At 44.3% G+C, this 21538-nt stretch overlaps 1 protein-coding gene across 1 annotated transcript in view; it reads left to right on the forward strand.

The window, feature by feature from the left end:
- The first annotated feature begins 3886 nt into the window (after positions 1-3886).
- slc39a4 (solute carrier family 39 member 4) overlaps positions 3887-21538 on the forward strand; it is a 58912-nt gene continuing 41260 nt past the window's right edge. The window contains exon 1 of the mRNA XM_078230169.1: positions 3887-4209. Coding sequence (XP_078086295.1) covers positions 3991-4209 — 219 coding nt within the window. The 5' untranslated portion in view covers positions 3887-3990. The remainder of the gene's footprint in view (positions 4210-21538) is intronic.

The following is a 21538-nucleotide window of genomic DNA, read 5'->3' on the forward strand; positions in this document are numbered from 1 at the left end:
GGATGTTGCCTGGATTGAATGGCATGCCTTATGAGGATAGGCTGAGGGAGCTCGGTCTTTTCTCCTTGGAGAGGCGTAGGATGAGAGGAGACCTAATAGAGGTATAACAAAGAACAAAGAACAATACAGCACAGGAACAGGCCCTTCGGCCCTCCAAGCCCACGCCGCTCCCCGGTCCAGGATTGAATCCTGAATCCAGGATCCCCGCCCAATTTTCCAGCCTATCTACATACTAATATCCTATCCACCGAGCTGTCCCTCACAGCTACGATGCTTTGTTCATCACAACCTATTAGCTCACCCCCACCCCCCCATTTGAGACCATGTGATCTCCAGGGAGAGGCGAAAACCCAGAGTGAAAACCCCAGGGCCAATATGGGGAAAAAAAATCTGGGAAATTCCTCTCCGACCCCCTGAGGTGATCGAAATGAGTCCAGGAGATCACACTGGCCCTGATCGGAAAATGCTTCCCAACCCTAGTCATTTCCACTTCCACGAACACCATATGAATTCCCTGCCCCCGAGACAGGTTCCCAACTATCCGCAGTCTCGCTCTGTACTGGCACCAGCAAGTTGATCATAGAATGAAGCCTTGAAACGAGAAACAAAGAACAATTAGCCCGCGCCGCTCCCTGGTCCAAACTAAACCACTCTTTTGTATCCCTCCATTCCCACTCCGTTCATATAGCTGTCTAGATAAGTCTTAAACGTTCCCAGTGTGTCCGCCTCCACCACCTTGCCCGGCAACACATTCCAGGCCCCCACGACCCTCTGTGTAAAATATGTCCTTCTGATATCTGTGTTAAACCTCCCCCCCATTCACCTTGAACCTATGACCCCTCGTGAACGTCACCACCGACCCGGGGAAAAGCTTCCCACCGTTCACTCTATCTATGCCTTTCATAATTTTATACACCTCTATTAAGTCTCCCCTCATCCTCCGTCTTTCCAAGGAGAACAACCCCAGTTTCCCCAATCTCTCCTCATAACCAAGCCCCTCCATACCAGGCAACATCCTGGTAAACCTCCTCTGCACTCTCTCCAAAGCCTCCACGTCCTTCTGGTAGTGTGGCGACCAGAACTGGACGCAGTATTCCAAATGCGGCCGAACCAACGTTCTATACATCTGCAACATCAGACCCCAACTTTTATACTCTATGCCCCGTCCTATAAAGGCAAGCATGCCATATGCCTTCTTCACCACCTTCTCCACCTGTGACGTCACCTTCAAAGATCTGTGGACTTGCACACCCAGGTCCCTCTGCGTCTCTACACCCTTTATGGTTCTTCCATTTATCGTGTAGCTCCTCCCTACATTATTCCCACCAAAATGCATCACTTCGCATTTATCAGGATTGAACTCCATCTGCCATTTCCTTGCCCAAATTTCCAGCCTATCTATATCCTTCTGTAGCCTCTGACAATGTTCCTCACTGTCTGCAAGTCCTGCCAGTTTTGTGTCGTCCGCAAACTTACTGATCACCCCAGTTACTCCTTCTTCCAGATCATTTATATAAATCACAAACAGCAGAGGTCCCAATACAGAGCCCTGCGGTACACCACTAGTCACAGGCCTCCAGCCAGAAAAAGACCCTTCCACTACCACCCTCTGTCTTCTATGACCAAGCCAGTTCTCCACCCATCTAGCCACCTCCCCCTTTATCCCATGAGATCCAACCTTTTTCACTAGCCTACCATGAGGGACTTTGTCAAACGCTTTACTAAAGTCCATATAGACAACATCCACGGCCCTTCCTTCGTCAACCATTTTGGTCACTTCTTCAAAAAACACCACCAGGTTAGTGAGGCATGACCTCCCTCTCACAAAACCATGCTGACTATCGTTAATGAGTTTATTCCTTTCTAAATGCGCATACATCCTATCTCTAAGAATCTTCTCCAACAACTTCCCCACCACGGACGTCAAGCTCACCGGCCTATAATTACCCGGGTTATCCTTCCTACCCTTCTTAAATAACGGGACCACATTGGCTATCCTCCAATCCTCTGGGACCTCACCTGCGTCCAGTGACGAGACAAAGATTTGCGTCAGAGGCCCAACGATTTCACCTCTCGTCTCCCTGAGCAGCCTTGGATAGATTCCATCAGGCCCTGGGGATTTGTCAGTCTTTATATTCTCTAACAAACCTAACACTTCCTCCTTTGTAATGGAGATTTTCTCCAACGGTTCAACACTCCCCTCCGAGACACTCCCAGTCAACACATCCCTCTCCTTTGTGAATACCGACGCAAAGTATTCATTTAGGATCTCCCCTACTTCTTTGGGCTCCAAGCATAAGTCCCCACTTTTGTCCCTGAGAGGTCCGACTTTTTCCCCAATTTTCAACATTATAAGATGTTGAGAGGCATAGATCGGGTGGACTCTCAGAGGCTTTTTCCCAGGGTGGGAATGGCTGCTACGAGAGGACACAGGTTTAAGATGCTGGGGTGTAGGTACAGGGGAAATGTTAGGGGGAGGTTTTTCACACAGAGGGTGGTGGGCGAGTGGAATCGGCTGCCATCAGTGGTGGTGGAGGCAAACTCAATAGGGTCTTTTAAGAGACTCCTGGATGAGTACATGGGACTTAATAGGATGGAGGGTTATAGGCAGGCCTAAAAGGTAGGGATATGTTCGGCACAACTTGTGGGGCCGAAGGGCCTGTTTTGTGCTGTAGTTTTTCTATGTTTCTATGTTGCTATGATACTCGTTTGGAAAGCCAGTGCAGATACAATGGGCCAAATGCTTCCTTCTGCACTGTAACAATTTTATGATTCTGTGTGGGTGATACTGTATTCAGATCTACATTAAGCCTGCATGCAACAGACCCTTCTACTACACCCCTCTCTCAGCTCCAGGAGCTGTGATTGAGGACTCTGCCCAGCATGGCAGCTAACCAAACTGGAGTCCCAGAGCCCATAGACTTACCTCTCAAGGTCTGCCAGGCACCAACAGTTCACTGAAAAATTAGGATGCAACCCTATGGTGTGGTTCCAGCTGAGATTCAAGCTTCCGCTTTCTGATGTTCTCGAAATGGGCCCAAATCAAATTCTATTCCAACGCCACCAGATTAGGAAGGATGAAATTTGGATGCAAAAAGAATGTTTCATTTCCTTTTAAAGATGGAATTTCACTGTAATTGTTTGGAAAGTTGTAGAAGGAAAAACACAAATAAAAATGATCAGTGCTAAAAGGCTAAGCCGCCTTTGGGAGGTTGATTAGTGGAATCTGTATTGCCAGCATTTTATGTTTTTTAAGTTTAAAAAAGTACTTTTATTTTAAAAAGACACCACGTACACAAAATGCACAATAAATTGATGGCATATATGATTTGAAGGAAATCTAATAGTAAGACAGAAAAAAAATAAAACGCTTGGGTGAGAAAGGTTAAGATAAAAATGCAGCAATGAAACCAAGGGTGAAAAAAAAATTAACTTGGAGAGAAGGGAGTGGAATGTTGTTTTGAAGTGACAGGGTGAAGTACTGATTTTCACATTTCTAAAACCAGAGTGACATTTTGTTTACCTCCAATAACTTATTAAAGGGGAGCTGTCTGGATGACTTGGCGTGTAACTAGGTTCAGGAAGTGGACCTGTATTGTGCTCACTAGGGGTATGTACATATTTTCAAATTTGTTAAAATAAATTGTTTATTTTTCTAGAAATATTTATTAATGCAAATAAAATGTATATGCTAAGGTGAATGTGTTTGCTTTGATAGCCCAAGAGTTGGGTCTCTTACTAAAGTGAGATTTGCAAACCTGGGAGTTTCCTTTTAGTGTAATGGCTGACATCATTAATCTTTCCCCGGCCAATCAAGAGGCAGGGTGGAGTGGGGGGGGGACATTTACCACAAGGTTAGTTATAAAACTCAACAACTTTAACCAGCGGTCATTTGAACCTCTTTCCATTGAAGTACTCAAGGTTTCACAGAATAAGCTATTGTGTGAACGGATTGGAGAGATCCTTTCCTTTTTAATTGTTTTCTGAACTATGCTTAGTCTGTCTCTACTGCTCCCCGTGGTTTTAGCTGTCCTAAAGCAGGCAGCTTCACAGGGAAATGGATCTCTCTTTATCTCTGAACAAGAGGTCTTCAAGAGAGTGGTGGATCTCTTGGCCCCAGGAGAAGACACTTTGAATGAGGCTGCTTTCACCTCTTTAATACATATCTTAGGGAACCGTGTGCAGTGTTCTGAGGTGTCGTGTGAAGAGGTAAGTGCAAGCAAGGCTTTCTGATTATTACATAGAGGGTACAAACTCCACTGCAGGCTGCTGGTGCCACCTGAAGGTGGTTTTAAGCACTAACTCAGCTTTTTACTCAATGTTTTAAATTACAGTATAAAATACGTGGCAGTAGGATAGTCAAATTGTACAGTGTTTTATAAAAGTGTGAACTAAGATATTGCAACTTCAAGTTTCTGTTCAGTGTTCTGTATAGAGCGATGCATAGATATTCTGTAAATGGGAATTGTTTAGTTTTACTGAGATTTGTTTTAAAAGTATGAATATTTAAGTATGGGGTTTAAAGAATTGTCTCCCTTCAAATCTGTGCATTGTGGTCTAACTTGATTATCCAAAATGGTCGTTGCTAATTGGGGTTGTGGGGGGTTTGCGCGGGACAGTTACAGATTGTCGACATTTCATTTTTCTTATTAACAATAATGCTAAGATGTTGGCGAGTGTGCAGAGAATATTTGCTGAAATGGGTCTGGGATTGAAGAATTTCAGTTAATATGGACAGACTGGAAAATCTGTGATTATTCTCCTTAGAGAAGATTTGATTTGATTTATGTATTAGTATACAGTGAATGCATTAGTATACAGTATATCACGTGTTAACATACAGTGAAAAGTATTGTTTCTTGCGCGCTATACAGACAAAGCATATGGTACAGAGAGAAGGAAAGGGGAGAGTGCAGAATGTAGTGTTACAGTCATAGCTAGGGTGCGGAGAAACATCAACTTAATGCGAGATAGGTCCAATCATAAGTCTGATAGCAGCAGGGAAGAAGCTGTTCTTGAGTCTGTCGGTACGGGTCCTCAGACTTTTGTCTCTTTTTCCCGATAGAAGAAGATGGAAGAGAGTATATCCTGGGTGCATTGATTATGCTGGCTGCTTTTCCGAGGCAGCAGGAAGTGTAGACAATGTCAATGGATGGGAGCCTGGTTTGAGTGACAGACTTCGTTCACGACCTTTTGTAGTTACTTGCAGTCTTGGTAAGAGCAGGAGCTATACAAGCTGTGATACAACCAGAAAGAATGCTTTCTACAATGCATCTATAAAAGTTGGTGACAGTCGTAACAGACGTGTCAAATTTCCTTCGTCTTCTGGGAAAGTAGAGGCATTGGTGGGCTTTCTTAACTACAGTTTCGGCATGGGGGGACCAGGACAGGTTGGTGGTGATCTGGACACCTAAAAACATGAAGTTCTCCATCATTTCTACGTCATCCCCATTGATGTAGACAGGGGCATGTCCTCCACTACACTTCCTGAAGTCGATGGCCAACTCCTTCATTTTGTTGACATTGAGGGAGAGATTATTGCACCAGTTCACCAGATCTTTTATCTCTTTCCTGTACTGTAGAGAAGGTCAGGGGAGATTTCATAGAGGTAATCAAAATCATGGAGGGTTTTAATTGAGTAAATAAAGTGACATTGCTCAAATACCAAAACTTGATTTTATTTCTTCAAGTGCTTTCCTTTCATGTATGGAAGCACTGTGGCATTATCTGCTAATTTCATTTTTAAAATATAATGGTGTCTTACAGTTAACTATAACAAAAGGTTATTCCTGATTAACTTCTGATGAATAATGATATTGCACAAGAGGAAGTTTTAAAAAAACATGAGAAGGAATTCTAATTCTGAAAGACGTGCTTGTTAAGTGCATTGACCTGAACAGGCGCTGGACTGTGGCGACTAGGGGAATTTCACAGTAATTTCACTGCAGTGTTAATGTAAGCCTTACTCATGACTAATAAATAAACTTTACTTTAAAAAACTTTACCGTACTTTAATTATTGCACATTACTGAGAAAGAATTTAGTAGGAATAATAGTGTTGAAGGCTGAGCTCTAGTCAATAAATAGGAATCTGACATAGGTATCTTTGTTATCCTGGTGATCCAGGGTTGAGTGCAGGGTAGGGAGACAATGTCTGCTGTGGACCTGAGGACCTGCCTTGGCAGTGCCAACCTGGCATTATTTACTGATGTGGAGATGCCGGCGTTGGACTGGGGTAAACACAGTAAGAAGTTGAACAACACCAGGTTAAAGTCCAACAGGTTTATTTGGTAGCAAAAGCCACACAAGCTTTCGGAGCTGCAAGCCCCTTCTTCAGGTGAGTGGGAATTCTGTTCACAAACAGAGCATATAAAGACACAAACTCAATTTACATGAATAATGGTTGGAATGCGAATACTTACAACTAATCAAGTCTTTAAGAAACAAAACAACATGAGTGGAGAGAGCATCAAGACAGGCTAAAAAGATGTGTATTGTCTCCAGACAAGACAGCCAGTGAAACTCTGTGGGGGTTACAAATAGTGGGACATGAACCCAATATCCCGGTTGAGGCCGTCCTCGTGTGTGCGGAACTTGGCTATCAGTTTCTGCTCAGCGACTCTGCGCTGTCGTGTGTGACACACGACGGCGCAGAGTTGCTGAGCAGAAACTGATAGCCAAGTTTCGCACACACGAGGACGGCCTCAACCGGGATATTGGGTTCATGTCCCACTATTTGTAACCCCCACAGAGTTTCACTGGCTGCCTTGTCTGGAGACAATACACGTCTTTTTAGCCTGTCTTGATGCTCTCTCCACTCATGTTGTTTTGTTTCTTAAAGACTTGATTAGTTGTAAGTATTCGCATTCCAACCATTATTCATGTAAATTGAGTTTGTGTCTTTATATGCTTTGTTTGTGAACAGAATCCCACTCACCTGAAGAAGGGGCTTGCAGCTCCGAAAGCTTGTGTGGCTTTTGCTACCAAATAAACCTGTTGGACTTTAACCTGGTGTTGTTAAACTTCTTACATTATTTACTGAACCATTTCAGAGGACCGATAAGAGTCACATGTAGGCCAGCAGACATCTTTCCCTCAAGATTAGTGAACCAGATGGGTTTTTACAATATAGTTGATAGTTTCATGGTCATCATTACTGAGATTAGCTATCAATTCCAGATTTTATTATGTGAATTTAAATTCCATGAGGTGACATGGTGGCATTTGAACCTATGCCTCCAGAGAATTAGTTGGACCTCTGTGATCCAGTGATGTTGGCTGAGATCTTGCATTCTCGCTGGTGGCGAGCTTGGAGGTGGGAAAGGCTTTTACTTAAGCGAGATAGTGGCAGACAAGAACTCTGCCGTCTTCCTACCTCTGTCAGAATCAAGTTCTGCTGGGAAGGCCCATGGTCAAATTTCCCGTCCTTCCGTCTATTGAGGCCTTAAATAGCCAAATGATGATCACTGATGACTAGGCGCGGCACGGTGGCACAGTGGTTAGCACTGTTGCCTCACAGCACCAGGGACCTGGGTTCGATTTCTGGCTTGGATCACTGTGTGTGCAGAGTCTGCACATTCTCCCAGTGTCTGTATGGGTTTCCTCCGGGTGCTCCGGTTTCCTCCCACAGTCTGAAAGACCTGCTGGTTAGGTGCATTGGCGATGCTAAATTCTCCCTCTGTGTACCCATGCTAAATTCTCCCTCTGTGTACCTGAACAGGCGCCGGAGTGTGGTGACTACGGGATTTTCACAGTAACTTCATTGCAGTGTTAATGTAAGCCTACTTGTGACACTAATAAATAATAATTAAAGTAAAATTTAAGAGCCTCATCCTGCCATCACTGGTATTAGCCCTGTCAACACACGGTGTGAACAGGAACTTGTGATTGTCATCTCCAGTGGGTCGAGGGGGATTAGGGGTAGTTGGTGATGTCCTACAGTGACTGAGGGACTGGACATGGGGAAAGGGGAGGATCTGCTGACAGTCACCCCCCTGCCAATGCTGTCGACTCCTGTGCACTGCTTTTCTCACGACCTCTACTTTATGAAACACCCCTCTCCTCCACCCCATTCCAACATTACATGCCTGGGCCACTCCACAATGCTGAGATCCTGATGGCTATCCTTCCAGGAACAGACTTCTCAGTGGCAGTACTGAGAACAAGAACCACCAGCTTCTGATTGGCTAACAGCTTCCCCCCCCACTTACCCCCCACTTCCAGTGGTTGATTCCAGGGGAAAGTTTGCTACAGACTTAGTCACTGCCTAGTTGATTTGTGGTTCAGTGGGCCTTCCTGAAAAGAGGCAATGTGAATCTCTCGCCTGCTTTCCAGTTGGCAGATTAGACCCCTGTTACCTCAACAGGATTCCGCCCATTGCCACTGCACCGCTGTCTCCCTCTGTTCCCCAAACCTGTCTACTATTTACAAGGCACAAGTCAAGAGTGCAATAGAATACTTTGCCTGGATTGAGCACAGCTCTAACAGAACTCAAGAAGCTCAACACATTCCAGAACAAAGCAGCCTGCTTGATTGGTACCTCGTCCTCTACCTTAAATATTCACTCTCTCCATTACTGACGCACAGCGGCAGCAGTGTGTACCAATCTACAAGGTGCACTGCAGCAACTCACCAAAGCTCCTTCAACCTTTCAAACCCTTGTACCCTTCAAACTTGCTATCTCTACCACTTAGAAGGACAAGGGCAGCAGACAGATGGCAACACCACCACCCAGAAGTTCTCCATGTCACTGCATCTTGAATTGGAAATATATCATCATTCCTCACTATCGCTGGATCAAAATCCTGGAACACCCTTCCTAACAGCATGACTGTCATGGAGAGTGGTTCAAGAAGGTCCATATTCTCAAGGGCAATAAATGCTCACTTTGCCAGTGAAGCCTAAATCATGAACACATAAAACACAAACCTGGTGTCCTCTTGGTCATCAAATACAGACTGTCCCTCTTTATCTCACTCTCAATCTTAGTGCAATTATGCTCCTGCGAAGTGCCTTGTGACATTTTATTATGTTTAATGATGCTATTGAAATACAACACGTTGTTAAAACTATCTGACAGGGCTTGAGGTGAGAGACAAAGGTAATGGTGTGAAATGTGCTATACAAATGCAAGTTCCTTTTCTCTTTTTCAAGATTATGAAGGAAATTAAGAAAACGGATCCTGGAACATTATTCATTTTGGGGAAGGATTCAAATCCAAGGGAACACAGTTAAAATAGGGCATGTAGGCAAGTCGGAGTAATGCTTTCATCCAAAAGGCAGTTGTGGAATAAGTTTCATGGTATGGGTAACTGAAGGCTGGAGGATGAACAGGTTGAAGAAACAATGAGGGCGAATAGTATAATACAGGCGATAGGGATTCAGAACTCATTTTACATCTCTGCCAATGTTCACTTCTCTTGCTCTCTTTGTGAAACAGGCTAATGATTCACTTTTATCCATCCATACTGTCACACAAAGACAAAATTAGATCCAGTTAGTGCATTTTTCAAAAGATAAGGGATTAAGAAATACATGGGGTCGACAGAGACTGTGGGGGCAAGGGAGTGAGCTATCAACAAGAGTCCAGCTCATTCATTCAATGGAACATTTCCTTGGGCTTACTTCTCCTGGTATGTGAAACTGGGTTTGAAAAGTGCTATATAAAAGCTGGCATCATGTGTGAATCAGAGCCACATTATACTGTATCACTGTTATAGCATTTTTTCTATTTAACTTATTGTCAAATTTACCAAACATGTTGAATCCTCCTGAATTACATATGAGAAGATCAATCATGCTCATTTAATGAGCACTTTCTTCAGCTATCAGGAAGCCATAACTAGAAATTCATACGTTGCTAAAAATCTCAAGTAGCTCTCCCAAATAGTCCAATTTTAACTCTCTCCACTCAGTGGGAATTAGATGGGTGGGGGAGGGCTGGGAAAATGGATTAATGACATATACAACCCTTTCCCCATCCAATCTGACTACCTGCAATAATATCTTATGGGATTAATCTGCTGTTTAAATTGGAGAGCTGAATGCAGGAGCAGTAATGCTTTATTCATTTAGCTAAACATGCAGAAGCTCAACCGATAAGGCCAGATGAAGCCCACAAAGGTAGGTTTTACAGTTGAGAGGCAGAATCTTTGTGACCCACAAAGATACACTGGGCTTCCTTTGTCATTCGGGCGTCACCTGAACATCTGAACGTAGTCTCACAACACCAGGTTAAAGTCCAACAGGTTTATTTGGTAGCACGAGGTTTCGGAGCAAAGAACAAAGAACAAAGAACAATACAGCACAGGAACAGGCCCTTCGGCAATCCAAGCCCGCGCCGCTCCCCGGTCCAGGATTGAATCCTGAATCCAGGATCCCCGCCCAATTTTCCAGCCTATCTACATACCAATATCCTATGCACCGAGCTGTCCCTCACAGCTACGATGCTTTGTTCATTACAACCTATTAACTCACCCCCACCCCCCCATTCCAGACCATGTGATCTCCAGGGAGAGGCGAAAACCCAGAGTGAAAAACCCCAGGGCCAATATGGGGAAAAAAAAAAATCTGGGAAATTCCTCTCCGACCCCCTGAGGCGATCGAAACGAGTCCAGGAGATCACAATGGCCCTGATCGGAAAATGCTTCCCAACCCTAGTCATTTCCACTTCCACGAACACCATATGAATTCCCTGCCCCCGAGACAGGTTCCCAACTATCCGCAGTCTCGCTCTGTACTGGCACCAGCAAGATGATCATAGAATGAAGCCTTGAAACGAGAAACAAGGAACAATTAGCCCGCGCCGCTCCCTGGTCCAAACTAGACCACTCTTTTGTATCCCTCCATTCCCACTCCGTTCATATAGCTGTCTAGATAAGTCTTAAACGTTCCCAGTGTGTCCGCCTCCACCACCTTGCCCGGCAACACATTCCAGGCCCCCACGACCCTCTGTGTGAAATATGTCCTTCTGATATCTGTGTTAAACCTCCCCCCTTTCACCTTGAACCTATGACCCCTCGTGAACGTCACCACCGACCCGGGGAAAAGCTTCCCACCGTTCACCCTATCCATGCCTTTCATAATTTTATACACCTCTATTAAGTCACCCCTCATCCTCCGTCTTTCCAAGGAGAACAACCCCAGTTTCCCCAATCTCTCCTCATAACCAAGCCCCTCCATACCAGGCAACATCCTGGTAAACCTCCTCTGTACTCTCTCCAAAGCCTCCACGTCCTTCTGGTAGTGTGGCGACCAGAACTGGACGCAGTATTCCAAATGCGGCCGAACCAACGTTCTATACATCTGCAACATCAGACCCCAACTTTAATACTCTATGCCCCGTCCTATAAAGGCAAGCATGCCATATGCCTTCTTCACCACCTTCTCCACCTGTGACGTCACCTTCAAAGATCTGTGGACTTGCACACCCAGGTCCCTCTGCGTCTCTACACCCTTTATGGTTCTTCCATTTATCGTGTAGCTCCTCCCTACATTATTCCCACCAAAATGCATCACTTCGCATTTATCAGGATTGAACTCCATCTGCCATTTCCTTGCCCAAATTTCCAGCCAATCTATATCCTTCTGTAGCCTCTGACTATGTTCCTCACTGTCTGCAAGTCCTGCCAGTTTTGTGTCGTCTGCAAACTTACTGATCACCCCAGTTACTCCTTCTTCCAGATCATTTATATAAATCACAAACAGCAGAGGTCCCAATACAGAGCCCTGCGGTACACCACTAGTCACAGGCCTCCAGCCAGAAAAAGACCCTTCCACTACCACCCTCTGTCTTCTATGACCAAGCCAGTTCTCCACCCATCTAGCCACCTCCCCCTTTATCCCATGAGATCCAACCTTTTTCACTAGCCTACCATGAGGGACTTTGTCAAACGCTTTACTAAAGTCCATATAGACAACATCCACGGCCCTTCCTTCGTCAACCATTTTGGTCACTTCTTCAAAAAACACCACCAGGTTAGTGAGGCATGACCTCCCTCTCTCAAAACCATGTTGACTATCGTTAATGAGTTTATTCCTTTCTAAATGCGCATACATCCTATCTTTAAGAATCTTCTCCAACAACTTCCCCACCACGGACGTCAAGCTCACCGGCCTATAATTACCCGGGTTATCCTTCCTACCCTTCTTAAATAATGGGACCACATTGGCTATCCTCCAATCCTCTGGGACCTCACCTGTGTCCAGTGACGAGACAAAGATTTGCGTCAGAGGCCCAACGATTTCACCTCTCGTCTCCCTGAGCAGCCTTGGATAGATTCCATCAGGCCCTGGGGATTTGTCAGTCTTTATATTCTCTAACAAACCTAACACTTCCTCCTTTGTAATGGAGATTTTCTCCAACGGTTCAACACTCCCCTCCGAGACACTCCCAGTCAACACATCCCTCTCCTTTGTGAATACCGACGCAAAGTATTCATTTAGGATCTCCCCTACCTCTTTGGGCTCCAAGCATAAGTCCCCACTTTTGTCCCTGAGAGGTCCGATTTTTTCCCTAACAACCCTTTTGTTCCTAACGTATGAATAAAATGCCTTGGGATTCTCCTTAATCCTGTCTGCCAAGAACATTTCGTGACCCCTTTTTGCTCTTCTAATTCCCCGTTTGAGTATTTTCCTACTTTCATTGTACTCCTCCAGAGCTCCCTCCGCATTGCTCCTTCATCAGGTGAGTGTCTTACCTGATGAAGGGGCAGTGCTCCGAAAGCTCGTGCTACCAAATAAGCCCGTTGGACTTTAACATGGTGTTCTGAGACTACTTACTGTGCCTACCCCAGTCCAACGTCGGCAACTCCACATCATCTAAACGTGATTAGCCATATGATATCACACCGCCCCCAACGCCCGCAAACCCTGCCAATCCTTGTCAGACTTCTTACTGTGCTTACCCCAGTCCAACGCCGGCATCTCCACATTTAGCTGACTGCCAGGGACAGTTCCCACAAGTACGGCAGTGATTTCTGTCGCTGGTTTAGAGTGCTGTCAGGGCATGGGTTTGGAAAAAATATCAGGAGTTAAAATCTCTTGGGTTTTCAGAGATAAGGTCAATGCTCACCCTGGCCATTCATGCGGAGAATGTGGAAGGGACAATTAGTTATTTAGCAACATGTACAGCCCATGCCTGTGAACCAGGTTTGAGTGCCACCCAGGACTTGATGGCCATGGTTTGTTCATAACAGGGCCAAACAGGTTGAATGTTAACCTGCAAATCTTTCCAACACACAATAATGGTAACCAGTAAGAACTCCATGATCAGCCATGTGAGAGCCTCTGAGTTCACTATCCATAGCTCCAGACTAAAACATGCATGCACATATGTTGCCAGGACTGAACTGTAACACACTACAGACCAGAGCTCACACTTGACCTCTACAATCTATGTTGAGTTAATGATCAGACCACAGTCAGGGTGCTTTGAGATCAACAGAAAATGCTGGAAAAACGCAACAGGTCTGACAGCATCTGTGGAGAGCGAATAGAGCCAATGTTTTGAGTCAGGATGACTCTTCGTCAGAGCTCAAGGCCCTGGTTTTACCGGCATGGCTGCCCCAAAATCGGGGTGGGCGAGGCTCGCAGAACAGCATTCCCCATTGGCCTCGGGCGTGATCTTACGAGCCTCGGGCGGCCGTGCCGGTAAACTCAGAGCCCAACTCTCAGCTCTGACAAAGGGTCATCCTGACTCGAAACATTGGCTCTATTCTCTCTCCACAAATGCTGTCAGACCTGCTGAGATTTTCCAGCAGTTTCTGTTTTTTGATCTCCCAGCCAGTTAAATACATTTTGATGTGAAATAGATCATTTTTCTTACACACTTTAATAGCATTTTATTAATATTTGAAGTTATCTGATAATCTCTACAAATTATAAATTAAAACATTGAAAAGTAAGAGTTTGAAATTCTTAAGGAATCTGAGGCTTGGTAATGAGGATGGGATTTATTTTGCTCACTCCTTGAGACACACAGTGGCCAGAATTTTACCGCGCTGCTCGCCACGGGAGTCGGAGTGGGTGAGGCGCGGACCATGGAAAGGTCCGTTGACCTCGGGTGGGATTTTACGGTTTTGGGACTAGCGAAGCTGTAAAATCCTGCCCTATAATTTGGTGGAGAGCCATTCTTGCACCTGGTAACAGGCACGTTACAAACTTTCTCAGTATCTGTTCTGTTATATATTATTTTTTATCATTTGCTGATTTTTAAACTTCATAATCATATGGTTTGATTGTAAAAACATTAATGACTTTATACTAATATCTGAGCTAGTGTAGGTGAGACATGGAACCCAGCAGGAAGGATCTTGCAGGTGGGGTGACTGTTGGCCACCCAGTTCGTATCTGCGTGAGGACAGAGTTTAAAGGTACAGCACTCGTATCGCACAGAGCAAGGTCTATTTAGGGGAATTGCAGTTACATCAGTGAATGTGGTTTTGCAATAACGAAAGTTATATCATAATGGCCAACCTTGTAAATTTGGTTTTAGGATTCAGAAAAAGTTATAAAATGTGTATGCTTTCTTTGTTCTCTCATTTGCCAATGTAATTGATTCTTTGATTAGATTCCAACTTGCAGCTCACTTCCAAGTGTCATGGTTCAGATGTTATATGTACGTTATATAAATTACAGTCCAAATTCCTTGTAGCTGCCAACTAATGCCACGTAATTCTTACCTAGTAAAAGGCCTATGTTTGAACTGGAGCTAAACATATACCTGGCAAGCTCCAGAACTTATCCTGTCAATAACAATTAATGCCTGCAGAAAATGCTGGAAATACTCAGCAGGTCAGGCAGCATCATGGAGAAAAAAATGAAGGGTGGCAGAGGCAGCCTGCTATTGGCTGTTGGCAGGACCTTCTGATCCCACCGACGTCTGGAGCATGGCTCACCTGTCCAGCCAGCGAGGTGGTGGATCGCCATTGGCAGGACCGGAACATCCCACTGGCGGGAATGGGCAGAATTTTAATTACCATGGGGAGGGAGGTTGCAGTACAGGAGAGGGGGTCAAAAACCCAAAAAATGGTGCCAAGTTGGGCACCTGATCTTCATGATTTCAGTTATGAGGATAAATTGGAGAGGTTGGGACTGTTCTCCTTGGAGAGAAGAAGGCTAAGAGGAGATTTGATAGACATGGTCAAAATCATGAAGAGGCTGGACAGAGTAGTAGGAGTCCACATTCCAGCTGCTCTTTTCTTTGATATGCTATTTCAATCCACAACTGTTTCCCTTTGCCTCTTTCTCCCACTTGGAAAACTTAATCGCATTTCAGTCCCTCTGATCCCACAGCAGGACCTCCAGAAGAAGAGTTCAAGAATCAGAAAGGGCATCCCAGATCTCTTTTTCATTTCTGTGTTTGCTGAAGCCAGAGGACGCAATGCATCGTTCCAACCATCCTAATCTCAGCCAGCATATCATTCACCTGGAGCCATTTCTTTTACAACATCTTCAGTGGGCCATCCTGTGTGCTCCAAGTGATTTATGAGAAACTCTGAAGTAGGATGCTAATGCCACAGCTGAGATAAAGAGCCATGACAAAGCTTGCTTAAAAGATAATCAGTTTTCCACCTGCCACAGCCTGCCCACTGCCTGTGAGTCTCTTCAGTTAAGACCTTTGATAAGAACTTAGAGATTCTAAAAAACTCTGAATGTCTAATTGACTCCAGGATTTACAGCATTTTCAACTTTGTGGCTTTAAAGGGACAAGCCATCCTCAACAAAACTCCACCTCAGCAATAGATTCAGGCAGATACTCCTTACATTGCATGAAATCTTTTTTCTTAATTTATTCATTTATGGTTTAGGGTGTTGCTGGCCAGGCCAGCATTTATTGCCCATTTTGAGAAGGTGGTGGTGATTTCCCTTCTTGAACTGCTGCAATCCACATGGTGTAGGTAAACCCACAGTGCTTCGGGAGTTCCAGGATTTTAGCCTGTTGATAGTGAAGCAATGGCGATATATTTCCAAGTCAGGACATTGCGTGGCTCAAAGGGAGACTTGCAGGTGGTGGTGTTCCCAGGGATCTACAGCCCTTGTCCTTTGAGTTTGGAAGGTGCTGTTGAAGGAGCATTGGGGAAATGGTGGCGTAGTGGTATTGTTGTGGGACTAGTAATCCAGCGACTCAGGGTAAAGTTCTGGGGGCCCAGATTCAAATCCCACCATGGCAGATGTTGAAATTTGAATTCAATAAAAATCTGGAATTAAAAGTATAATGTTGACCATGAAGCCATTGTCAACTGATGTAAAAATCCATCTGGTTCAATATTGTCCTTTAGGGAAGAAAATCTGCTGTCCTTACCTGGTCTGGTCCACATATGACTCCAGATCCACAGCAATGTGGTTAACTCTTAAATGCTCCTGAAATGGCCCAGCAAGCCACTCAGTTCAATGCAATTAGGGATGGGCAATAAATGCTGCCCTAGCCAGCAATGCCACATCCAATGAATGCCTGCAATATATCTTGAGTGTACCATCATATTGTCCATTGGTGGTAGAAGGAGAAAATATTTATTATGGGTGCCAAACAAATGCCAGTCAAGCTTATTGAGTGATAATGGAGCTGCACTCATCAAGGTAAGTGGGGAGCATTCCACCACACTCCCGACTTGTGCCTTGTCGATGTTGGGCAGGCTTTGGGGAGTCAGAAGGTGAGTTACCCACTGCAGAATTTCTAGCCTTTGACCTGCTCTTGTAGCCACAGTATTTATATGGCTAGTCCAGTTGAGTTTCTGGTCAATGGTAACCCCCAGGATGTTGATAGTGGGGGATTCTGTGATGGTAATGCCATTGAATGTCAAGGGATAATGGTCATTGTGTTGCATTTGTGTGGTGGAAATGTTACTTGCCACTTGTCAGCCCTAACTTGGATATTATCCAGGTCTTGCTGCATTTGGACATGAACAGTTATTGGTTGGGTTGTATTTTTGTGTACAGGACATACTTGGGCAATTTTCCACATTGCCATGTACATGCCAATGTTATAACTGTACTAGAACAGCTTGGCTAATGGCGTTGCAAGGTTTGGCGCACAAGTCTTCAATATAACACGTCCCATACCCTTTGCAGTATCCAGTAATTCTAGCTGTTTATGATCTGGAATTCCCCATATACTTGATGGCAGAAAAATGCAGGAGAAAAAGCGAGATAGTGGTACTGATTGGATAGATTTTTCAGAGGGCAAGCACAGGCACAATGGCTTCGCCAGTGCTGCACATTTCTATGAAAGTTTGCAGGTTCTACGTCAATTGCATTGTGACATGGACAAAAAGGAGAATTCTTAAATTAATGGCAGTCTTATGTTTCTGGCAAGGTAAGGTTTGGATAACTATGGGAATGACGCTGTGAATAGAGTGAACATAAGAACTCGGAGCAGGAGTTGGCAATTCAGCCCTCGAGCCTCCTCTGCCATTCAAGATTATCATGGCTAAAGTTTTAAAGTTTATTTATTAGTCACAAGTAGGCTTACATTTGCACTGCAATGAAGTTACTGTGAAAATCCCTTTGATCTCATTTTGGCCTCAACTCCACTTTCCTGCCATTCTCCATAACCCTCCAACCCATTACTAATTAAAAACTGATCTACCCCCTCCTTAAATTTGTTTAGTGATCCAGCATTCACTGCACTCTTGGATAGAGAATTCCACAGATTCACAACCCTTTGAGTGAAGTAATTCCTCCTCATTTTTGTTTTAAATCTGCTACCAACAAGTTTCAGGCAGACCAAAGAGTGCCTTTCACCGAGTTGATGATTCTCCAGCAGCAGCTGATGTTGTCTCGGTGTGTGTCCCCGTGAATAGCCCACAGAGCAGAGTCCTGCGTCATGGAGCTGCTTGAGGCAAAAACCACCGCATCTCGCTCCAGACCTTCTTTACAAAGGCATATTCCACAAAAGGGTGGGCAATGGTTTCTGCCCCTCCACAGTCACCTGTCAATGGTGTGAGACTCTGGGCATGTAGGTAGGATGTGACAGGGAGGGCCTTTTTCCTCACCATCCCTTTGCTTAAAACTATGCCCTCATGTTGTAGAATGTCCAACAAGGGAAAACATCTGCTCTGTCTACCCTGTCAATCCCCTTTGGCATCTTATATATCTCAATTAGATCTCCTGCCATTTAGTGTTTACCTGTTAATAATAGGGTAGAGTTGAAGTGTCCTGCCAAGTGACAAGTACATTTGATATGCCTGTGCAATTTTTCAATGTACAACTTCCTGGTTGCATTATTGAGCCAGATCTTTTTGGAAGAATAATTGCATTTTACTGACACATGCCTTTACGATTATCTGCTAATCGGCAGATAACGCAAGGGATTAAGAGTCATGCTATGCTGTGAAAACCTACAGAACTTGTTGAACTTGTACATTAATCACCCTTCAACTCGCCATAATCAAGTCTGATAATTAATAGCTAAAGTGCATTGTTAACCATGTAATGACTTTTAATGCAATGGCGATCAAGCTCTTGGCTTGGAAAAGAAACTTCTAAACTGGTTAATTTCATTCCTGCATTAAGTTAATTGTTAGAAATTTCCAAAATGTCAAATTTGGAGAGTCAAGATCTAATTAGGGATAGTCAGCACAGCATTTTGCGTGGGAAGTCATGTCTGACAAATCTTTTAGCTTTTTGAAGAGGTAACCAAGAGGATGGATGAGGTTAGAGCAGTAGATGTTGTCCATATGAACTTTAGCAAAGCCTTTGACAAGGTCTTGCATGATAGGCTAGTCTGGAAGGTTAGGTCACATGGGATCCAGGGTGAGCTAGCTAATTGGATTCAAAATTGGCTCGATGGTAGGCAGCAGAGGGCGATGATCAGTGGTTGTTTCTCGGACTGGAGGCCTGTGACTAGTGGTGTGCCTCAGGAGTCAGTGTTTGGACCCTTGTTATTCATTATGTATATAAATGATTTGGATGTGAATGTTCAAGGCATGGTTAGTAACTTTGTGGATTATACTCAATTAGGAGGTATTGTTGATAGTGAAGAAGGTTATCAAAAATTACAGGGGGATCTTGATCAGTTAGGGAAGTGGGCTGAGGATTGACAAATGGATTTCAATACAGATAACTGTGAGTTGTTGCATTTTGGAAAGTCAAACCAGGATTTATATGGTAGGGCCCTGGGGAGTGTTGAGGAACAGAGGGACCTAGGAGTACAAATTTGTTTAAAATGGCGTCACAGGTAGACAGAGTGGTGAAGAAGGCATTTAGTACACTGGCCTTTATCAGTCAGGGCATTGAGTATAGGAGTTGGGACATTATGTTACAGTTGTACAAGTTGTTGGTGAGGCTGCACTTGGAGTATTGTGTACAGCTTTGGTCACCCTGTTATAGGAAAGACATTGATAAACTGGAAAGAGTTGAAAGAAGATTTACAAGGTTGTTGCCAGGACTAGTGGGCCTGAGTTACAGGGAGTGGTTGGCCAGGCTAGGACCTTACTCCTTGGTACGTAGGAGAATGAGGGGTGACCTTATTGAGGTGTATAAAATCATGAGGGGCATCGATAGAATGAATGCACATTGTTGTTTTCCCAGGGAAGGGGAATTGAAAACAAGAGGGCATAAGTCTAAGATGAGAGGGGAAAGATTTAAAAGGGACCCGAGGGGCAACTTCTTCTTGCAGCGGGTGGAGCGTATATGGAATAAGCTGCCACAGAAAGTGGTTGAGGCAGATTCAATAGCAACAATTAAAAAGCATTTGGATAAGTACATGGATGGGAAAGGATTAGAGGGATATGGGCCAAATGCAGGCAATTGGGACTAGCTGATAGGGCACCATAGTCGGCATGGACCGCAGGGCCTGTTTACATGCTGCTTTGGTCTATTACTAAAATGTTGACATTTTTTCTTGCTTTTCCTTTCAGCCTCTTTATTTGCAGTTTCTTAATTAAAACGTTCTTTTTCGTTCTGAGCAGAATCTCTGAAGTTCAGTGGTGGACACAGAAGTGGGAATGATTCCGGGTGGGGGTGGGGGTAGGTGGGGGGGTGGGGTGGCTGAACTCATGGAATCTTCCACTGTTCAGCTCATTAATTATGCATTCATGTGGAGCACATTGAATCTTGTGATGGAGGTAGCCTCCCCACTGTTATCTTGTGTGCTTGAGGGTCCAGGCACCATATTTAAAGGGTGCCCAGACAGCCTCACACCATCCTCCTATCTGCCATGCTTCCCTCTGCTGGCAGCAGTGGAAGATCCTGCTCTCTGTGCCGGATTTGAATCCAGTTCTCCATTATTTTAGCTTCTAACTCAATTGTTAAATCTCATTGGTTGGTCTTGCCGTTCACCAAGGTGTCCTGTTACCCTCCCGCCCATTGACAATTTGCACGTTCAGCAAGATACAACACAAAATATTTTTGAATTGATTGATGCAGAAAAGCTGATCTAACTGCATGACCTGAGATGCCCTATTCCAGCAAGATCCAGTCCATTCAGATTGTCTGTATAGCGCGCAAGAAACAATACTTTTCACTGTATGCTAATACATGTGACAATAATAAATCAAATCAAATCAAAATCCATCTAGTTTAGTTGCTATGTTTATTTTTGTACATTCATGGGATGCAGGCATTACTTGCAAGACCAGCATTTGTTGCTCATCCCAATTGTCCGCGAGAAGTGGGCAGTGAGCAGATACCTTGAATAGAACAAAGTGGCTAGGTAAATTCAGAGCACAGTCAGCAAAATTGTTACTAATGTGACATTATACATAGGACAGCGGATTCCCTAAACAACATTAGTGCATGGGATGTGTTATTACAACACTCTAGTAGTTTGTGGCCACCATTAGGGTGGCACGGTAGCACAGTGGTTAGCACTGCTGCTTCACAGCTCCAGGGACCTGGGTTCGATTCCCGGCTTGGGTCACTGTCTGTGTGGAGTTTGCACATTCTCCTCGTGTCTGCGTGGGTTTTCTCTGGGTGCTCCGGTTTCCTCCCACAGTCCAATGATGTGCGGGTTAGGTTGATTGGCCATGCTAAAAATTGCCCCTTAGTGTCCTGGGATGTGTAGATTAAAGGGATTAGCGGGTAAAATATGTAGGGATATGGGAGTAAGGCCTGGGTGGGATTGTGGTCGGTGCAGACTCGATGGGCCGAATGGCCTCTTTCTGTACTGTAGGGTTTCTATTTCTATTCTATTCTATTACTCAGTTAGTACTGGGACCACCTCAATTGTGACACTATTTGCAGGGAATTTCTTGAACAGGGCAAAGTGGATTTTAAAAGTTTCTGTGGCCAGCTGCATTTTGAACTTTGTATTTCCATTGTCTATTTTTCCAAACATTAGACACTTTTTAAGCTAAACATTCTTGCAATGTCAATTTTTCATAGTTTCAGTAAATCCTTTTGCCCTAAAAGCCTGTGTAATTCTCAGGTAGTTTAACTTGTCAAGGTGACTTCCATACCTTCTCTGTCTACTGTGGAACAATCTCCATGTGGCTGATTACTGTGATTCAATTACATTATAAAGTTTTGTTGGATTTGAACCCTGTAATTAATATGGCAATATGCACATATTATGAAATTCGCCAAGTTAATGAACAAC

Source organism: Mustelus asterias, chromosome 2 (assembly GCF_964213995.1).
Source record: "Mustelus asterias chromosome 2, sMusAst1.hap1.1, whole genome shotgun sequence".
Taxonomy (NCBI): Eukaryota; Metazoa; Chordata; class Chondrichthyes; order Carcharhiniformes; family Triakidae; genus Mustelus; species Mustelus asterias.